At 42.8% G+C, this 21,439-nt stretch overlaps 1 protein-coding gene across 5 annotated transcripts; it reads right to left on the bottom strand.

Annotated features, from left to right (window-relative positions):
* Nucleotides 1-536: 536 nt before the first annotated feature.
* foxn2a (forkhead box N2a) lies at nucleotides 537-19,493 on the bottom strand. Of its 5 annotated transcripts, none has more exons than XM_071480957.1 (7): nucleotides 19,313-19,493; nucleotides 14,995-15,387; nucleotides 8,626-9,203; nucleotides 6,333-6,457; nucleotides 6,020-6,069; nucleotides 5,310-5,378; nucleotides 537-4,316 (listed from the first exon to the last, which is right to left on the bottom strand). In XM_071480957.1, the coding sequence occupies exons 3-7, from the start codon at nucleotides 9,187-9,189 to the stop codon at nucleotides 3,892-3,894; spliced, it is 1,233 nt and encodes a 410-aa protein (XP_071337058.1). In that variant the 5' UTR covers nucleotides 9,190-9,203; nucleotides 14,995-15,387; nucleotides 19,313-19,493; the 3' UTR covers nucleotides 537-3,891. The 5 variants fall into 5 exon arrangements, with proteins under 5 accessions (XP_071337058.1, XP_071337059.1, XP_071337060.1 ...); XM_071480958.1 differs by lacking the exon at nucleotides 19,313-19,493 and adding an exon at nucleotides 15,963-18,861; XM_071480959.1 differs by lacking the exon at nucleotides 14,995-15,387.
* Nucleotides 19,494-21,439: the final 1,946 nt, after the last annotated feature.

A 21,439-nucleotide genomic window follows, 5' to 3' on the forward strand; every position in this document is an offset into this window, starting at 1 on the left:
TCAGGGTCACACTGTGTTCATCCCACAGTCCTCCATGACTAATTAACTTACAGCGAAGAGTGTCGTAGAGGACATCTGATGATGCATCCATCACTGGCACAGCCCTGGAATCTACATTAATTTGAGGTGCATTTCTGGCAGCCTGCCATGTTGGTGCATTCAAAAGAGAAAAGTGTGGTGAAGCTGCCACACGTGGTGCTGAGCACAGCTTGTGCAGTCAAAGTGGCACTGAACTGCTGGACATGGTGGGAAACATTTGCCAGCTGTAATGTGGTTATGTGAAAACTGAGAAACCGGCCACATGGAGAGGTAGCTATTCTAAAGAACAGGCATTATTCGAGAGAATGTGGCCTTCACAGCAGGTGGCAATATTGACCAAAAATCTAGCTAGTGTAGGCTGCTAATGTAAAGTGATGGCATTCTTCTGTTGTGGAGGAGAGTTTGGAGGGCAAAAAACATGTCAAGTCTTATTTGCAGTGATAAAATGCCAGAGCTGAGCTGCAGCTCAGATCAGAACAAAAAGACACTCACAGTGATAACAAGAACAGGTTTTTATTAATATTTTGTAATACCATATATAATGCAATTGCATATCTTTGGCGAAAATAAATCTTATAAACATTTTATCAACAGAGGTTAGCATACAAAAACCAAAAGGTGTGTCGGTCTAAGAGACATGGCAGACAACTGACACAAACTGATACTGGGTTGGCAGCTTTGTCAAATGCAACAAAATGTTCATCATACCCTTAGGAACTGCAACAGAATTTAGAGAATCACATAATCAGTATTCAATCACAGCTGCTGAGCGATGAAGCAACTGGGTTTTAAGTCCTGGGACCCCGACATGTTTGGGTAGCTCGTCCACAGTTCGACTTGCTGACTCAGTGCCACTTTGAGACCAATATAACATTTCTTTTGCAAGTGCTACAGAAAGAATGAGTGAGATTTTCCTCTACAAGTCTCTCCATATTTAATCCGCAAATGTTAGGTCTGAAACTACACAGCAGCAGCCTGGGGACTGACTTAGCTTGATCCAGTTTTCCAGTAATATTCAAGACATTTCAACATCCCATAACGACACCTGGAAGCTTGAGTTATGAGTGGCAGTCATTTTTTAAAGATTCTTATCTGTGATGAGGTGGAGAGCTAATCTTCAATTTGTCACTACTTAGTCATAATAGCTAAAAAATAAACAATACATGTGACAAATGTAAAAATAATTAAATTAACTTCAAACTTCTACAGTACATGGGGAATGTGTCCATCTTAAATTTTAAACCCCAGCTGTACATCAATTTTGGCAACAAAAGGTTTCAGGATCAAGGTTAATGAACTGTCTTCTAACAAAAAAGCAAAACAAAACATCAAGAAAACCTGGCAGTCATGGTTAAAAAACAAAAACACCCGCTCTAAAGACAATAGATATTGGCATACTTAATCACTATAAATAGTGAAAGGAAAAAAATTGTATTGCTGTAAAAGAAACAAGGAGGAAAACAAAATACTTATTAAGAGAAGTTCACAGAGGGAGAAAAATAAATGTGCCCGGTCATTCATTTCAAATGACCAGTGTTTGATAGAGTATGCATTCAATAATCCCATAAATTAATGTCATAAATAAGGTGATGATTAATGAACAATAATTTGTTCTTTTTTTCACAGCTAAACAAGACCAGTGTATGCAAGTATTACTTCTGAGAACTGAAGCTTACTCTGGTAAGAACAGTTCCCGCTCTAAAGCGCTAAAATAAACCAAAATGATTGGTTAAGTCACTGTACTGACCAGAGTCCTCTCCCATTTCCTGTTAGGGATGATTCAGAAAACTAGGGCATTGTCGCTCTAAATCACATTTACATTGTGGCAGCAGGGGAATATAGTGACTATGGCCCATTGCAGTTTCACATCAGTGGCACAAGAAAATGTTTGGCACTGAGCATGCGTGCTATACTAACAGTCACTGTGACACAATGTGATCTAGTACTGTGGGAAGAAATTATATCATTTTTAGTTTGTAGCCTTGTGCGCTTCCATGCTACCTTGTATTGTGCGCCGCGAGTGTGCAGCCTTTTTAAAAGTTCAAATGAAAATATTGGCCTTTTTACACAAGTGGCTCGCAACTTCCCCTCAGTGAACTGCATGCAATCAACTGACAATAAACACTCCATTTCACAGCTTGAGAAGAGAGTGTGCACTTCCTGATTTTGTTCTAGAAGGAAGAACGAAAAACACCAGTGGCCAGCCAGAACAGAGGGCACAACAAGAGAGCAGCAGCACAGGTCTGCAACATCTCGCCTGCGAGTGACTGCACATACAAAGTCTACTTCTCTGTGGCCGTGACTGTGTTGTCCCCTTCTCCTTCTCTGCACTTGAATTTGCTCTAAGCTCTGAAGCTTTCATTTATTTGACCCAAAACAGACACACCTTCCCTCAAGTTGTTAATGAACTTGGCCACAGGATCAGAAAAGTAGCTAAAAATAAAAAGACTTTTAAAATCAAGGAGAACACACAGAGGTATAATCAAACCGAAAACCCAAATAATGGAGCAAGAAGCTGTGGTAATGTACTGCCCACTCCTGTTTCTGACCATTAACCAGCTCTGCATTTAAAAGGACCAGAATCAAGCAGATTACCAAGCAGCCCTACACTACAGCTGTAGCTAGAAGATCTGTCAGTACACCAGTCATATTCAAGAGTAGAATGACTACCTTGTCGGCAGAAGAAAGTAGTCTCACCATTTCAAAGTCTTTTTTTTTTTTTTTTTGTCTTGACCGTCATCTCAGGTTAAGGTTGAAGTCGACATGCACTATGATACACACACACACACACACACACACGCACGCATACACACCCACAAAAATAAAATTAAATCCATGGAGAATAACCTATGAACACACAGTGAACATCTGGCAAAGCATGGCAGATGTTCACTTTGCATAGGCCGTCGCCAAACATGAGAATAAATGTTCTGTATCTGCACAATAAATGTCAAAAAACACACTGATGGATGAAAGGGACTGACAGATTGAAAACAGCTTTCATTCGCATGGCACTGTAATGGCCATACAAAAGTGAGCAAAGTAGTATAGCTAACTTTGCAACTAAATTTGGCAGTGGCAGAGTAATACTATTCCCACATCTTGCTAATCCTGAAATAGAGTCAGAGCTCGTGTGTAATAAGTTTATCGCATAACAAGATCATAATACTACTCCATTCATTCTTAATTGTAAAGTTTAACTAGCATACTCAACTCTGAAAAATGCCATCATGAAATAAATGTCTAAAGGTTGTGGATTAATTATTGCATCTCTCTTACAAGAGGATTCATAGAGCAAGAATTCCTTTCAAAACAGTGGCATTTTCTTCTTTAGCACAAAGAGGAGAACTGATAACACCAGGAGGTTAGATTTTTGTCTGTTACAAACATGCACTCATTCGCTTCATAAATAGATTCACTTGGAAGAGGATACAGGTTTGAGGAGGAAGCATGCAACGCTTTGAGTTATAAAACCTTCAGCTTTTCCCATTTCGTCTTTCAGAGAAAAAAAATTTCTTGAATCATAATCTCCCAATCCAACAGAAGCAGGCAGGTCATTTTGGATAGGTATCTTAATGGTTCTCCATAGCCCAAACACCCACCCCCAGCAGTTACCCCCGAGTTACAAAAGTCTCTATATGGCTTTGTTCTCCTGTGTGAACGATACTATTGCCATTTGTGTTGTTGGACAGGGATATTCCCAAACAAAAAGAAAAGGCTCAAAATGGCCAATGAACGATCAGATAAGGAGAAGGAGGCACACTGGGACACACGATCAGGGGTCAGAGGTTAGGGTTCACAGGGTCCGGAGTCTGATGGGGGGCAAAAAAAAAAAAGAAAAAAAAGGAAACTTCATTTCCTGTTTAGTTTTGTGCTCTTGACAGTACGTTTGGAGCCCTCCGTGCAGCTGCGTATACCAGCGAGGTGCAGCAAGGAGCCGGCGGCTTCCTTCAGCTCCTCATCCAACTCTGGCTTGACCTCACGTCGCGCCCTCTTGCCGGCGGGCCACTTGATGGCGGGTGGACGTCGAGAAGTCTGGTGGACGCCCCTTTCGTCCCAGAGGTCGGAGTCCTCGTCGCTGTGGAAGCCCTCGCTGCCGGCGCGGCGGGACTGCCTGCGGTCGCAGCCTCCTTCGTCCAGGGAGGAAAGAGACGAGGAGGAGGAGCGGGAAGAGCAGCGCTGTAGAGCTACACTGCTGTAGTTGTGGTCCTGCTTTGGATCACTGCTTACCAGGACAGAGTCAGGTCTGGAGAGGTCCAGTGGGCTGTCTGAATTGCCTGAGGAGAGCAGAAGATGGACAAAGTGATAAGTATGTATTATATATATATATATATGTAATATAGATACAGGCTTGTTAGTGCATGACAAATATAACATGTTATTCTCATGTTTAACAAATTGTACAGACTCTAGCTGGGAAAGTGTCAGTAAGTAAACCTTCATGTAACTACAGTTAACTACCTATTTTTTAAGCTTTTCTTCTGCAGGAGAAAAAGCAGAAATCAGACACAGTGGACTACACACTGTGGCTTCAGTCTGTTTTGTTTACATGTCTAAAGCAGAACTAAGATCAGTTTTGGCCCAAATGGGAAAACCTGATTTAAAAATATCTTGCTGCATGTATGTTAAAGCAGAATCAACACAGATGAGGAAAGTACAAATATTAGCAGAACCCTCTAAAGGGGCTTTTGCGATGGATCAAATGAACTAAGTACAGTCTTACTGATTGTAATCTAATCCGAAGTGTAAGTGATAACAGCAAGAGCATAATTCTGATTTAAAAACAGCTCAACAAATTTAAAAACACATGAAATTAATGATTAACCATATAGAAAGAGCACTTTCACAACACTCTCTGAAACTGCCTTTAGCTGCCGTAATATTCTCTAAAAACATTTTCAGATCAATCACAGGATAAAGTTCAACATCTTGGGAAATACTGTAAATAACTGTCCGACACATCACCCCACCCTTTGTACAGAGCCAGGCCAGCTGTTTCACTTTCTCCAGTCTTTGCGCTCAGGTAAGCTAACGAGCTGCTAACTGTAGTATTTCCCAATGTCAAACTTTTCCATCAGTGCGTGTTTAAAAGAATGTATAGAATGTTCTTGAAACCTTTCCTGCTTATAAACAACTGGTGATGTACACATAACAAATTAAAGCACACAAAATGAAAGAAGATTTAAGCAATGACAGGGTGGTATGCCAGGGGTAGGACACAAAGATTTGAAAGAACAGGTGAAAGAATGGCTGCTTGTGGATTCTCTTACATGGGTCAACGTGGTGCCCGGGGGCAGAGTTTAAGAGCATCATGGCAGTGGCAGCATCAATGTCAGACTCTGGAAGAGGAGAGAACATGCACGATGGTCAGTCCTAAGGTGTGAAAGCATGGTAGCATGGCATCTCTACCAGGACTGGGAGGACTGGGCTCCTTCAGTAAACTAGAGACGGTGTTTATTGAATGGACTGGATACGCAAAAGATTCATCAAAACAAACCAGAGGATAATTTCTAGCCACTGATATTGAGAGAGTGCATCCGATCTTTTCAGACCTGACAAAGTGTCTAAAAGCCTCATAGCTCACTTCTGGTGCTCTAAATTATTAATGATTACAGTGAGACTGAGTGCACGACACTCAGCACCGGCAGAACCTCTGCCTGTCGTCAAGGTTACAAATCCAAGAGGCAGAGGGGGGAATGAGGAGGCTGAGACATCGACTGGGAGCTCTCAACATTATGGTCTACATGAGGCATCGATGACTTGAAAGCAACAAATCAAACCAAGAGTTGAGGGTAAAAGCACAGTGATGCTGAATGTTCTGGGACTGAAATGTGCGAAGGCAACACAATCAAAATACTGCACAAACACAAGCTAAAAAAAAAAAAAAAAAACTACACTTATTGGATTTTCTAGACGTCTGCAGGCAGCTTTTTATTAACATCCAAATTTAAAAACTGAGATAAGTTCGCCGCGGTCTCACCTTTGAATGAGCAGCCTTGTAGAAAGAGATGGCGAGGGGGTGAGGAGGCACTGTGGAAGGTAGACAAAAGTCACAAAGGGTCAGATTTTTCTTTGCAAAGGAAATGTAAGGAAAAAACGTTTCAGTTATTTCAAAGAACTTAATGTCAAATACAGAGAAATACAGACCTCCAGAATAAAAACAAAAACCTGCTAATATATATGTTTCACTAAAAACTAAAAATGCAGTAAAACTATTTCAACACAGACGGAACTGGTGTGCAAATACAAACTAATAATCCATAACATCCAGACAGTGACTGATGGTGGTTTACCTGGGTGGGGAGGCGGGTGGTGTGCAGAAGGCATGTGCGGCAGGGAAGTGCTGCTTCTTAAGGGCTTGGATCAGGTTGGGGCGGTACTCAGGGTCGACACACCAGAGAGAACCTTTTCCATTGGCCTGGGGGGTAAGAGCAGGGACAGTCAAACATCTGCACCTGAAGTAAGAAACTTAGTTCTTACATCAGAAAAGAGGATTCCTGAGCATTAAACAAATGGAAAAACAAAAGAACTTCCATAGGTCGGACCAGAAATAGATTATATTTACACAAAACACTGTGGAGTTGTCTTGTAAACAAACGAAAGTCATGTTTAAATACAGTCTTTATAATGTGTAATACATTGGCAAAGCAGGATTTCTGATCATGTTGAATCCTGCGTTGTTTATATTCACGTCTGCTAGCTTGCATCTTTCTCATTACCTTTTGAGTGCACTCCTACGCGTCTCACCTTTATGCAACCTCTTTTTCAATAATAAGCTTCATAGCACCTTTTACACGATGTTCTCATATTATTTTAATATATAAAAAAACTACAAATATTGACAACTGTAAACTCTTTATGGAAAGATTCTATTTTTAATCCATCAAAATGATGCACAGATGGTTTTTTTCTTTTTTTGTGGAAGGGCTACATTCAGAAAATTCTCTCAGCTGACAAAAATCTGACACACCAAAATCACCATAGCGATGTGTCACATTTTATTAATGCGAGAAAAAGCAAAAACATAAAAGAAACAGTTGTGAGAGGATCACTCTAAACATACACAAATATAAACAAAACAGTGGGAAATAGCAAATGCATAGGACAGAATTCCTTAACAGCTTCAGCTGAAGCAGGAAATAATTGCTCCACGGCGCTGTGCGAGGAATGAATCTGTCTGTTGGTGATGTGTGCGGGAGTGTGTTAACTGTCACTTTATCTGATGGCGGCGTATTCTTGCCCAGTCTGGGAGGAGAATAGAGGGAGGGAGGAAGGGAGGGAGGGAGGAGAATAACCTTGACTCAGATTACCAACCAGCCCTGATGCAGGAAGAAGGAAATGTCTCCATGGTAACGGAAACCACCAGCCAGTGTGTCATGTGAAACTGGTGCTGGTCTCTCAGCAGACGAAGGCGCTCACGCTGTGCACCTGCACGCTGAGCGGCCTGCACCGCACCATGTTGCCACTCGCCGAGCGCTAACCACCATCCCCTCCCGTGGTGGGAAAATATCAGGTCTTAGCCAGGCACAGGCTTGGCACCACGGGCTCTGCCGGTCACAAGTCTGAACTCATACTGAAGCTCAATATGGCTACCATCGTGTCACTCCCTGCATCGTTATAGTAACATGCAAATGAGGCTGTGTATGTAGGTCTGACACAGGTGCTCCTGGAAGTGTTTGTTTATGACACTATCAATCAAATTTCATCAAACCACACCCACACAGTCCTGATAAGGCTGATGAACTCTTCATAAAAAAAGGTTTAACTTTGAGGGTTACCTTATTCAATCATGAATATTAATGTTATACAGAAATACAGAAAATTTGAAACCAGTTTTCAGGGACTTCATGTTCTCAAACAAGTGCTGCCTCTCCTTTCTGTTCCTCACCACATCATTCAACACAAAAGGCTGGGAAGCTAAATGGGAACGCAACCCTTAGGAAGTAAATTAACAATTTCACAACCAACGTTTTACTCACATCCTATTCATTTCACAAGAATGTTTGTGCAGGATTTGCAGGATGTGTTTAACCTTTTGTCACAAAACATGTGCATATGAGAAGGCCAACTTCTCCATTTTCTCTCCTTTCTATAAAAGGAACAAACGAGCATGAGAGAAACATAATTCTGGCAGAACTAGGCTGACAAAGATTCTTCCTACAAACTCACGTCTGCACTTTCAGGTCATGTTTGCTTCCTTCTCTCTGCATGACGCTGAGGTTTCAAACTGTGGGATGCTTCTCTCCCTGGTTAAAACAGTTGCACTACCTTGTGGTGCTTGGGGAGATAAAGTCCTATCTTAGTGTGCTGTGTTTGCATTTCCTCTGAGGGAGTATCTGTGACCTTGACTGGATTCCACCCTTATCGCAGCAGAGTCAGTGGTTCCTGCAGCAGTGTTACAGTCCCGGACACTGTCACATGAGCCACACTGTAGCTCCACACTGCAACACACTGTTCACAAATAGTCTGTTGCTAAACAAAGCATACAAATTTTGACCTATGGAAATTTGCATGTCATATCATCAAGGTACACTTTTAAAATGTGCAGTTAGTGCATGAAAGTTAGGACACAGTTTGCCAACCTACCTTTCCCAAACTCCTTTCAACCTTGCGGAAGCATTTGTTCAGGGACAAGTTGTGACGAACTGAGTTCTTCCAGCCAGTGGGAGCATTGGAGAAATAAGGGAAGTGCTCAAGAATCCAGCCATAGATTTCTTTAACAGGCAAAGACTTGCTGGGAGACTGCTCAATGGCCATGTAGATGAGCAGAGAAAATGAGAAAGGTGGCTTAGACTTCAACGAGTCCCGCTCCCTGCCTCTGCTGTGCGACGAGGACGAGGAGGAGGATGACGGGCCCTGGCTGGACCCGTAGTCTCCCTCTATGTCGAAAAGGGGGCTGCCGCTGGGCTGAGCTTCAGGACCCCCCAAAGTGAAGTTCTGCAGCAGGTTCTCGTGGAGCCAGTTGAGGTTGGTGAGCTCCTCATCCTCTGTACCTCCGGTGCGATCCACGCTGGTCGCCAGCGGACTGGATGCACACTCCGCCTCAGGTAGCGTTCCTACGCCACAAACACCTCTGAGCCCCGTCCGCTCCTCTTGCATACCCGGAATTTCCGTTTTCTTATCTGGTGACATCCCAATGATTGGACCCATTAAATCAAAGAGGTCTGGAGAGGGAGAAAAAGAGGTTATTGATGTTGAACAGCTTACGCACAGACAAAAATCACAGTTTTGATGGTGACTTGATTTCAACACAAAGTTGAAATGAAATAACGGGATGTGGCACATTGGAATGATGTGCTCTTCCAAGCGTTGACCTTGTTTTCTTAAGTTTCCCCTGAGGGCACACCCCCTGTAGCTGTGCCTGTCTGCCTCTATTGCATTTCCTGACCCTCTCATTGCCCCTCTCCCCCACTCTTGGTGAGGACAGAGAGGCTCTCAACCCCCCCCCCCCCTCAACTCCAGCCGAGGAGCTTTGAGGGGGTCCTCTCAAGCAACTGAACCGACTTAAGGCTCCACTCCTCGACGCCCACCTCGTTTGAGACAAGACTCAGCTGCTCGTTATGTGTAAATGAGCATGAAACCATCCAACAACTGCAGGAATGAGTGGAAGGCCTCGAGTCCGTCTTACAGAGTGGATGGCTCTTACAGACTGATCTGCATTCAGCCGGGATCAAGACTCATTTGTCACACACAAAGTAGAGTGAAGAGGTTACAGCCCCTGAAGTTGTCAGTCATTTAACAGCACTAGGAAATTCAATATTGCCAGGAGCCCTCTATCATTAACCAATTCCACACAAGTACCCTCATTAATAAGACAATGACACTTTTTTTACATGAGCTCCGGAGGAGAATTTCATCTTAGACAACAGCAGTGATACTGTCAAAGTTTAATTCAACCAAATGTACTGAGTTATGTAAAAAAAAAAAAAAAAAAAAAGATACTGGTAGAGAAGGAGATATGACCAGGTATCATAGCCTGCCTCTAAAGACACCTGTGCTATTACAGTTTTTTTGCTATGGTCTTGCACACTACTTGGTGAGGCCTGAAGCACAAAGAGATCACTCTTTGGCTAAGCTCACAATGAGTTTCATGTCCTGGGTGTCACCATGACAACCATGCGGTTCCTTCAATTAAGAGCAGAAATCCCACAAACAAGAATCAGTAGGAAAATAAGTAATCCATGCTGGCTGTCTCTGCCGTGCCACAGACGCCCGCTGGGCAGCCACCCCGTAACGAAGTACTCCTGCTGCACCCGTGTGCGGACACCAGATGTCCCGGGTTCTGGGGTGGTCCTGGATGCTCAGGATCCAGACCGAGAAGAGAGCAGGGTTTGGTAAGTTGGAATGGTAAAGGCACAGAGTGTGTGGTAGAAAGGCAAATCTTTTCATTTCTGGGATAAGATAAGAACTGGGTCAAACTCGTGAGTGTTTGCACGGTGGGCAAGACAGGAGAGGGAGTGTATACACACACATTCGCGTGCATGCACACACACAAATCAGTGTGTCAAAGCCAGTCAGCGAGGACAGGAGGGGGGAGAAGGAGGCATTAGTGCATTTACAAAATGACCACTGAACTCAATGAGACGCGTGGTTTCTAAGTCTAGGGTCATGATTTCTTCAGCCTTAAAAGTCTTCTTTCTGTCTCTTCTATAGGTAGCATCACGCTAGCTAAACCATGTCCTGCATTCTGCCTGTCAACCCTCTGATGTCTGTGTTTTCATTTGTCACCGTACCACTGAAATGTCCTCGTGCAATTCTGCGATTTTGATCGCCAAAAAAAAGAAAGTTAAGTCAAAGAGCTTTCCAGGCCAAATGCAAAGGGACAGGCAGAGCAAACATAGGAAGACACATAACAATAGGGAAATCCTTTTTACGGAAGGAGAACAAGACAAGAACAGTGAAAGAGAAACCAATAGACTGGGAGGAAGACAGAGAGAGAGAGAGAGAGAGACAGCTGAGACTCAGTAGGTAGTGAGGTAGGCTATGTAAGTTATCCTTAGTCTGATGAATCACAGCTCTAAGCTAAAGTGGAGCAATGAGAAATGTCAGGCAGCGAGAGAACTGCCCATTTGTGTTTAAAGAAAATCTCTGCTCAAGAGACCAAAACACAGAAAGATATTCCTTGACAGCTTCCTACTCTGAATGAATTTACAAATAGAAAGGGGGGCAAGCAGAGAGACAAGTCTACAGTTTTGGAGAAGTGTCATTTATTCTTCCGAAAACCATTTCAGACTATAATTAGCTGTGTGTGCCATTTTGATAATTAAATGTTTATGTACAGTTAGCAGGAGATTTTTACAAAGCATTTATCTATTTGTGTTGATGGGAGAGAGACGGAGAGGATGAGTGAGGGTGGCATTTGATGAGGATCCCAGGCTGTGGTTAAATAATATAGTTAAATGGAGGATAATGTAGCTGCGGAGCAACCATGAAGCCCTACTGTGGGCTGTTCTCAAGTCTAGATCCATGACTATGTCACCCAATACATGCCTATGACAAACATTTAGCTCACAATGACCCACAAGCTAACACAGGTGTGGCCTTCACTGAATCAGGTCTTCATTTGATTAAAAGGTGAGGCCATATGAACTATGCCTGAACTTTTGTGGTCTGGGAAATGAAAAAAGAAGCCCTGGCCCGGGTAAAGAGTCAGACCACTGATTAACTTTAAAAGCACTGGAGAGCTTCACCTTAGCCCATCTTCACAGCCCTGACCTCTCAGCTGGGCCCTTGAGTGCCAGAGATCACTTATCCTCTTTTGAGTAGTTCCTCCAGAGGACCCATCATTTGAATATCAACAGAGGCGGGGATGGACGGATGAGAAAGCTGCCTTGCATCCAGCCAAACACAGGAAGTGTTTTACCATGATTGCAGCTGGTCAATTACCACTGCTGTCGCAATGATCGCAGTTATCATTGCTCTTATGAAAAGGCATCAAAGAGAGGCGGCTGGGAATGCAATGAATAATGGGACGCTAGTGTGCAAAGAGTGGAGAGAGGGGAGAGGGAGCTAATAAGCCGGACTGGCCTGTTGACTGCAACTCATCCTTGAAAATACACCAAAGCTGCAATGGTGCTGACCTGATGGCTCATCTGCAAGTTAAAATAGCCCAGCGCACCGCCAGCCTCATCATATTCATGTGCAAACAGGCAGGGACTAACAGCAGGTGCCAAGGCACATTTCCCCCCCTTTCAAACTGCTCTTTTATCCTGTTAAGCACTTAGCCTATTCAAAAATACACAAAGACATATGGAGATAGCTTTAAGTGGCAAATCAAGCCGTTGATGTGCCATATTTGTACGGGGGAATGTAAAGGAGATGATAGCGGCATCAAAATGAAGAGGTTCTGGTTTGAGATGTTTTCTGGGAGCGAATCTCACGATCAGGACTCAGTTGCCACGGCAGCCAATGTTGTAAGGGAAGCAATTGTGCTCATGTCTGTGCATGAAGAGAGAGCTAATGTGGGGAGATCAATACAGGCGGAAAATGCTGAGGCCAGCAGTCTGCTGCCGTTCTCCACAAACCTGTCTGACAAAGAGCAGCGAGAAAGGCCACAGCCAACCTGGATGTCATGGCGCTACTGACTGAGTGACATTAAGGCATACTTTTATAATACCTGCTCTGGGCTACAAAAACCTATTTTATTACGTAAGATTAAAAAGATTACACTGTTTTCATGTAAATAGCAGAGAAAGATTTCAAAAACTCCAGAGATAATGTATGTAACTGCTGTGACGTGCTCACACCACACCCTCCTCACAAGAAAGAAACCAGTTGACACAAACCAGTTACACCTCTGTAATAGATACACAAAGGTGTGTCGCGCAGCCCCATGGCAAGGGCTGTTATTTGAAACCCTAACTGATATTTAGGTAACTACCCTGTCTGGCTGGAGCTCTAAAACTGTGAATGAGACAAAGGGGTGCTGAGTTAGAGTGGGAGAGACAGGGAGAGAGAGAAAGAGGCTATTCCAGAGCAAGGTAGCCAAGTAGCAGTCTTTTATTTTATGGGCGGGTCAAATTATGCCATAACAAATAAAGCAGCCGTTGATGTGAAGGCTAATCAGGCTACTGTTAAAGCTCGTCTAAATGATTCATTTTTAAATAAAACTACTCAGTGGATTAAAATGATCTACTCAGCGACCGAGGTGAAAGCTAAAGAAAAAGCTCGCACAAAGCATCACAATTGGCCCCACACTCAGCCCGTACAAAGGAGCAGTTGTTTTTGCTCTCGTCATGTTTCAGAAGTGCTCAGTATTCACCTCACAGTTTCAAACAGAGGAGCGGGAGGGAAGGAAACACCTCCTGCCCGTTGAGGAAGTTCATTCTCAGAAAACAAATTCAGACTTCACACAGAGACAGTTAGGCTCGTTCTATACCAGAACAGTGGACCCGAGCAGCGAGGTGGCATTTATTGAAGCGGCAGTATTTACTTTGGCAATCTATGAATTCCACCAGCATGTAGCTTATAGACTGGTGACAAGCTGATGCAATCACCAAACAGTTAGGGGAAAACAAGCAAACAAAACAATGGGTAATGATTGAGGTGTTCATCGGAGACATTAGCTTCACACAGAGTTTTCAAACTCAATCACACAGTACTGCACTTTGACCGTGGACAGAGGTGAGGCCTTCCAAAGTACATGCCTGCCCCCAGCCAACACTGAAACCTTATCTCTTGGGTCATGTGGCTGTAAGTTCAGTGTACAAACAAACGCCGCCAATCAACATAAGCTGCAACCTCATATACTTTCTAACACCACAAAATTGCCGGATCATTTGCTTTTACACCTGTACACCACTGTCCAAATAAATCCTAATGAATTAATAAAATGACTTTCTATGTTTCTGGAGCTTAGTTGAAGTTTCAACATATACCCTTCCAGGAATGTGTTCTCTGAGAGATTACTTTCCATATAAACACTACAAGAAACACAGGAACCACCGGTACGGCCCTGCATCCTGAATTATAGCAAACTCTGAAAAAAAGCGTTTGTCATAGGTATCCACGTCAAAGGGCTTCCACAAAAACCTAGAGAGAACAGCCTGAAGACAGATCCTTTGTCAAAATACAGGGAAAAATATTTACTGGAGCTTCTCAAGTGAGTAAAATTAACAGAAGTGCATACATGCAGTAAGTAGCAGTGATAAAACATTAAGACAGAGGGGTTGGTGATCTCCATGTTACATTAAAAGCCTCTTATATTTGTCTTTCACTCACTTCTGGTCATGCCACATCAGCAGCTTCAAGAAATATTTACTTTTTTTGGATAACACGGTACAAAAAAAAATCAATAAAGAGCTTTTAGTCCTAGTTTAGATTTAGTTTAGTTATTTAATTCTAATAAAAAACTAAAATGCTACCTTGTCTTAGTATTTATAAACATACTTTCCCTACAAAACCTTTTTTTTCTCATATGAACAAAACAGACATTAAGAGTGTCAATATGCAGTGCTACAAAACTGAGATCTGATACCAAGTATCAACTTCAATCATACAACATTCTCCAAATTAGTTGCAATAAATACAGCAACTTGGCAAAATCAGAGGAATAACAATAGATGTGTAACATCAAACAAGATATTTTATTTTTATTTTACTTACAAAGAATGAATTCACATTTTCAGTGCCATACAGATGCATGATCGCTCTCATCTTCAGCTCAAATGCAGTTTCCTTTCTCTTTTTTTAACAACAATTTTTTTTGTTAATAAATCACCTTGGTGATCTGATGACTATGTCAAACCTTTAAAAACAGTGAAGCTTGAGAAATGTTCTGGTAAATGGAACTTTGTACTTATTCATGGATTGAGCTTTAAGTACAGAGCCCAGTATAAAACTCATTCAAACAAGAGAGTATGATGCATTAGTTTGATGTTAAATTTGGCTTTGGCCAAACACCTAAGCAGTGCTGTTCTAATGACGATATTGTTTTACAGCTGAACACTCAGTTACCTTCTGTGGCGCTTCAGTTGACGCTGCTTCTAAAATTTTGCTTAACTGACAACACAATCCTCATCCTGCCCCACACATCCAAGAAGATCCTGATCATTTGCACACAAGCTGGTCACCCTGCGTCGTTGTTGTCATACTGTCATCAATTAAATAAATCCTGTTAATTCAGCCAGGGGTGACCAGACAAAGACCCATTGTGACACAGGACACACAGCCGTGCTTCCCTCTTCCTTTCTCTCAATCAAGGAAATGGTCACATCAGTGTTGCTTTCAATGAGGCGGGCCCTAATGGGCTGCGTCTTGAGTCCACCCCATCAGAAATGAGACAGGCAGAGGGACCGTCAGGGGGTTTGAGTGGGGCAGGGAAGAGAAGGAGGGGTCAGCACATCACCACTGCGAACAATCAAAAAACGTAAAACAATAACTGGGGTGGAGGGAGAGGCGTCACAACAGGAATATACATATTGCCCATATACAACTTCACACATACACACACACGCACACAGGGGCAGGCTGAAAGAGGAAGAACCGAGGTAGAAACTCAAAACATTCACATCCACAGTGCATAATCACTGCAACCAATCAAGGGATAAAAAACAATAACTGGAAACTGTGTATTTTTAGGTTTGCAGAACCAAATCTCAACCTGTTCCGTCTCTTTGTGACGTCATGACATTAACTACAATGAGTTGATCCCAGTTTGTAATATAGTAAGAGCTGTTAAGTGGAAAGCGTATGGGATAAAAATAGATGCCATTTAGCTCTGTCCTGATCTCTTGGGAGATGCTAAATGATGTGAAACATCAGAATAAAAACAGACAAGTTGATCATGTGAACAGGACAAGAAAACAAAATGATGACCTGAGAAACTAAAGAAGGGAGGGAGCAACTTGCCTCCGCAGACGTTTTACATTTGCATCTCAAATTCACAGCCAGCACCTCTGTTTGATCAACAGAATGTCACCGACCTGAGACAACAGAAGACCACGTACTCATGGGGACGTCCCTCCTTCAAAAACACACATGGGCTGTGAGCAGGTGATGAAACACATGTGCAGCTTCTATCATTCAAGCAAAACACCACAAAACTGCATGAGGCAGTCACCTCCAGAGGCCAGACAGGCCAACGTCAGCCATCAGAGCTGGAGCTCACTGATTGGTGACCGTGATTGCTCAATTTAAAAACCTAGGCTGTCATAATGGGAGGTAGAAAGAAATAAGTTCATTCTTTATAAAAAAAAAAAACAACAGAATATGAAGACTGGTTATTCAAAAAAAGTGGGAAAGCTCTAATACTTTCACTTCCTTCACAATTCATGCTGTTGATGTTTTTAAAAACTATTTTCAACTTTGAAACACTACAATTCACGCACAACAACATAATAACAGTCGCTTCAAGTGAGCAAACACTGTCGACTTCCCTATTCTGACAATTCTCGAATTATTCATTATTCCATGTAAACCAGTAGGTAAAATCAAAGTCACAGATGACTTGGTAATTATAGGGTTTTCAGAGAATAGCAGGTTATAAATCTCTGAGCTTTTCTGTTCAGCCAGTCCATGAGAAACCAGGTTTAGACTGTGTTAAGCAATCACACAGGTTTCCACATGGGTCAGCTTTTGTAATGAATTTAAAACCACAGTCACTCATATACCTACAAAAGAACATGGTGGATTTTAGAGGACGCAACCTATCCTTTACTCTGGGTCAGAGTACACAATTCTGCGATAAGGCTGATTACAAGGCAGCACCACCATTTTCAAACTGCAGATTCTGTGCCACTCTTTCTTGGAAAGACAGTTAACAGCCACAATCTGTAATCCAGTGCCAAGCCACTGCCTTATCAAAATGTTTTATACATTGTATTCGGCATGTTGTGATGACTGAACGGGAAAACGTAGGATTTCAAATGTAGAAGTTCACTTGATACAAATGCTGTGCTCTGGTGGTCTCCTTTTGTCACGTTGCTTCATTGTTATCATACATCCTCCCATTCTGTCACCACTACAGTACAATGGAGCAACTTCTCAGAAAAGTGACACTAGTGTGTTTACCAAGTTGTAAAAAAGAAGCGTGGCACTCTCAAGGGTTCAAGAGAAGCTCAGGCTACATCTGATACTACTGTGTCAACTACTGTGCTCAGCTGGTGTAAAATATGAGAAATGAAATATCTATTAGTATCGTCACATACACTGAATGTATGTGTGTGACTATCCGGGTATTAGTCATTTGAAAAATGTTTTCAATAAGAGCAAAAAAAAATATAGACTTTGAACTTATCTAATGAAATGACTTTAACAAGCGGACCAATAGCCCAGGGTTTACCGTCAGAAATAGGACAAAAACACCAAATGATACTATGACTCATGTGAGCAATTCACTCACATCGACTGGTTGTAAATTTCAGTTACAAGTTTATCATCAGTTGCAGCATTTGACTCATGTCTGTCAGTTACCTTTTCAGACATTGTGCTCCCTGAACAGAGCCATAAGAAAGGGCCAGAATATTCACAAACACTTGGCAGCCTGCCTCCTACTTCACCTGGATTTCGCCTCTTACTGAGGTAGAGCAGAACCTCAAACCGTGAAGTGAGGCTACCTGTGGTAACTTCAGTGTCTTAGAGGCCTGTTCCAGCAATTCAAATAAGCTTATGATGGTTCACAACTAATGATAATCCAACTCCACTGACAATATTTCAGTTCCTTGGTGGTTATTAGAGCCATTTCACGTCAGCAATAACTGCATCACTGGCTTACGACAAGTCCTATTTATAGAAATGAATGTCAGTAAAGTTAGCAGACCCTTGTCTATTCTGGGAGCCAAAAGTAGTTACCCTTCAGAGCCTTCTGTACATACCAACATGTACAGGAGTGGATACATGCTAGGACCACAAACAACAGCAAAGACAACAGATGGTTTGACCTACAGCATGACCAGGGAGATCTTAGGAATAGAAATAATAGCAAACTGACAACATCTGTTTCTTTTTTGTCCCTTTCTGTCCCTTAAGCTCCTGTTGTCTTTGTCGTCTATTTACCAACAGTCCTTTAACAACTGTCAAGCAAGAAGAAAGACAGGAATGTCAGCCTATATTCATGTCAGAAGCTCACGAAAAGGAAAAGGCATCACTTTTTCCAAACACACACAGAAACCTCGGAGCACACAAGTGAATTTTAGGTGAGGACCGTCCAGCCCAGTAAACACCACACTGACAGGTAGCAGGTAGAGAGACTACAGGGCAGACACGTGGAATAATAAAGTATATGCAGATGTACTCAATAAAAACAAAACACAAAGTCTATCCAACTGGATTAGAGATATTTTTCCCTAGACTCTGACATTGTTTGCAGAGCACTCTGTATCTGGGACAATCTTGTGATAATCCATTACATCATGTGCTCAGCTAGCCAGTGTATCCTCCCAACCTCTGGTATCGCCTATATATACCATGAAATAGTCAACTAGTTACACGTAAGAGGGGCAGATGTGTGTCCTGAACGAACACCAGCAAAAACTGATTTAATATCGTTGTCCACAACAACTTGAGAAACCAGGCGATGGCCGGATATTAAATGAAACAGCGGATGGCGAGTGGAAAAAGATGAACTGAAAGCCTTGTTAGCCAAGAAAACTAATATGCTTCGTGGCTAACGCTAGAGATACAGTGGCATTAAAACACCACGGGCTTAATACCACACTCACAAGCAAGCACAGCCAGCAACACAACGAGGAATACAAAGTTACACGTAACGACGTAGAGAATTGCACAACACTTCCCGACACACGGGACTCGTTACGAAGTATCCTATCCCCGCTTAGTTCACCACATTTTGTTTAGTTTTTCATCTGAGTAAGTTCACAATCTGTAGCGTTACACACGCGTTAGCTCACCCAGCACCAGCCCGAGACAAAGTAGCGCTAGCGGTCGCTCGGTGGGTCAGTGAAGGCGGATCTGCTGCTAGCGTTAGCATAACATTTTAACTATCTACAATATCACAGCGGGTCCGTTTTCACCTATCAAGCGATAACCGTCCGTCGGTGTGGGAAGTGTCCCCGTCCCCTCTTCCAGCTCCGAGTCCGGAGAACAGAGAGAAGTAAGGTTACCTTTAGCTAGCTGTGGCCACATGCTGTCGCTTGATCTGCCATGCTGGCTGCTCTAAGCGAAGTCACTTGACCACATTTACTTTTAGCTTGTTCGAGACGCAAACCGTGTCCTGCCAAACACTACTCGATAACTGGAAATTCAAAATAATAATAACAATAATAATAAATAAAAAAAAAACAAACAAGATCAAACAAAACGATCGGTTACTCACAATCATGCACGGCGTGCCTCGGCGCGGTATGTTTAAAGACACGTCTGTGCGCAGTTTATTCAGATGTCTGTCTCACACAATGTCAGAGATCAGATCAGCAGCTGCTTCCTCCATACACGCAGCGCGCAGATCACACACCGCACGGCAACGCTACCAAACCCCTTGCCGTCGTCATGGCAACAGGCCCACTTCAGCCAATCAAAACCCCTCCCCTCCTATCTCCCCTGGCAACTGCCGCAGCGCCGGAGCTCCGCGGACGCGCACGCCATCCTACTTTGCATCGTGCAATGTGCTTTCGCTTCTACCGCCAGCTGCTTGTAACGTAATCCGGAGGAGGGTTATAGGTTTTTATTTTTTATTTTATTTATTTATTTTATTTTTTTTATTTTTTAGTGTTTTAAACAGACTGGCTGAATAATAAGGTGTTGCCGACAGTGAAATGGTGTTGAATTAATAGAATTTGTGAATGATCGCACAGGACAGGATCACAAACACATGCATTCCCGCGTTATTTGGGCTACACAAACACCTCGGGGCGGGGAGAGAGGATGTGTCACCACACCCAGCATCGTGACGATAGTGGACCCTCAGCAGGGCCCCTCCTAGAGTCAACGATGATTTAAGGAGCCTACGGGACATGTAGATACACAACAGACACATGCAGGGGGTGCCGCCTGTGCAATTGGACAAAGCAAAGAAAAGAAATTACAATTGGGTGCTTTTTTGCTTGTAGATGAAACTTATTCTCTGTACATGTGTGAAAAGTCCAAGTTGCACAATGCAGTTATTTACATGAGTCTATGGGTGTGTTTTTAAAGCCAAAAGTGTTGGCGGGTCAGTTTTGTGTCTCTTCCAGACTATCTGTTGAGTGCAGCTTTACTGGCCAACTGACTTCACACCAAACTGTAACTTTCACATAATGGTGATACCTTACTCATCTCAGCCACTCCATTTCATAAGCGTACAGCGAGTAGCTCTCTGTGGACTGATCTAATAGCCTCTCTGTTTGCTTTTACTGTGTATAAACCCAGATACCTGCCACGCAGCAGCACTGTAGTAAATACTTCTGCACTGCTGTTGATGCACACCCTGTTGTTTTTCCCTGTCTTTCAACTGGACAAACAGGCTTTGCAAGTGGCTTAGTGGCAGTTTTGTGTCAGAGTTGATGCCTGGCTGATACAGTATTTTTTGTTAATCTATGGCTTAGAATTTAACATTAATGTTACTTCAGTCCCTAGTTTTTCATGTGTCAGTTTGTTTTACGCCTCCACAGAAGGTGAAAAATGGTGTTAAGTGTGGTAATATTTATTTATTAAACAAAGAAGTGTGTAAAGTGATTTATCAGTGGCAGCAGAACACTCTGGATACCATTATATTCATTAATTCATGTTTTTCTGGGCCTTTGCTCAGGTTGCTGTGGCACAGTGAGCTATTCTTAGGGCCAGCAGGCAGCACTCTGCCCCATTTTTCCTTTCAGTATCACTTGCAGGGATGATGAAGTTGCAAAGCTAGCAAATGAGAGAGAGGAGAACAAGATGCATTAATCACCAGGGAAACAGCTGATTGAAGATGCCTTGAAAATACAGACCCATTAGTCTGTGTGCCTGCAATGGTGCTAATCTGATTGTAAAACTGTTCGGCTAAAACAACATGCCCCACTGACCACCATCAGAGATGTTCGTAATGGTACTGGAGCATTTCCTGGATCGCATGAAATGCTGTCTGCCTAAGGTGCTGATGGGGGACTTTAGGGATCATCCTCTCTGTAACATGAATGAATAAAAAAAGCCTGTGTGACCACCGTGCTGAGGCAACAATGGGTGAGAATAATTACAGTAAACAACTCACTCTGTATCAAAGGGAGTGAGGTGAAGAATAGAGGGATTACAGACTATGAGAGGAGTTCATGTGAGGCAGTAAAAGTGGTACTGATGAAGGGATGAACAATGAGGAAGCTAGCCTGTGATGGAGAGCAGTGACCGAGCATGAATGAGGGTGTAGTATGTCTTCGCAGCCAGCCTATGGTGGCATAGCGGTCAGGAGGCCTGCTGCTTTAATGGGCCATAAATCTGTGTGGACTGACTGGTCTGATGCCGCCCCAGTGAGACCCTCTCATGTGGAAAATGA

The sequence above is a fragment of the Trachinotus anak genome, unplaced genomic scaffold (genome assembly GCF_046630095.1).
Source record: "Trachinotus anak isolate AG129_WGS33_773 ecotype Australia unplaced genomic scaffold, CSIRO_AGI_Tana_v1 ptg000007l, whole genome shotgun sequence".
In the NCBI taxonomy this organism is placed as follows: Eukaryota; Metazoa; Chordata; class Actinopteri; order Carangiformes; family Carangidae; genus Trachinotus; species Trachinotus anak.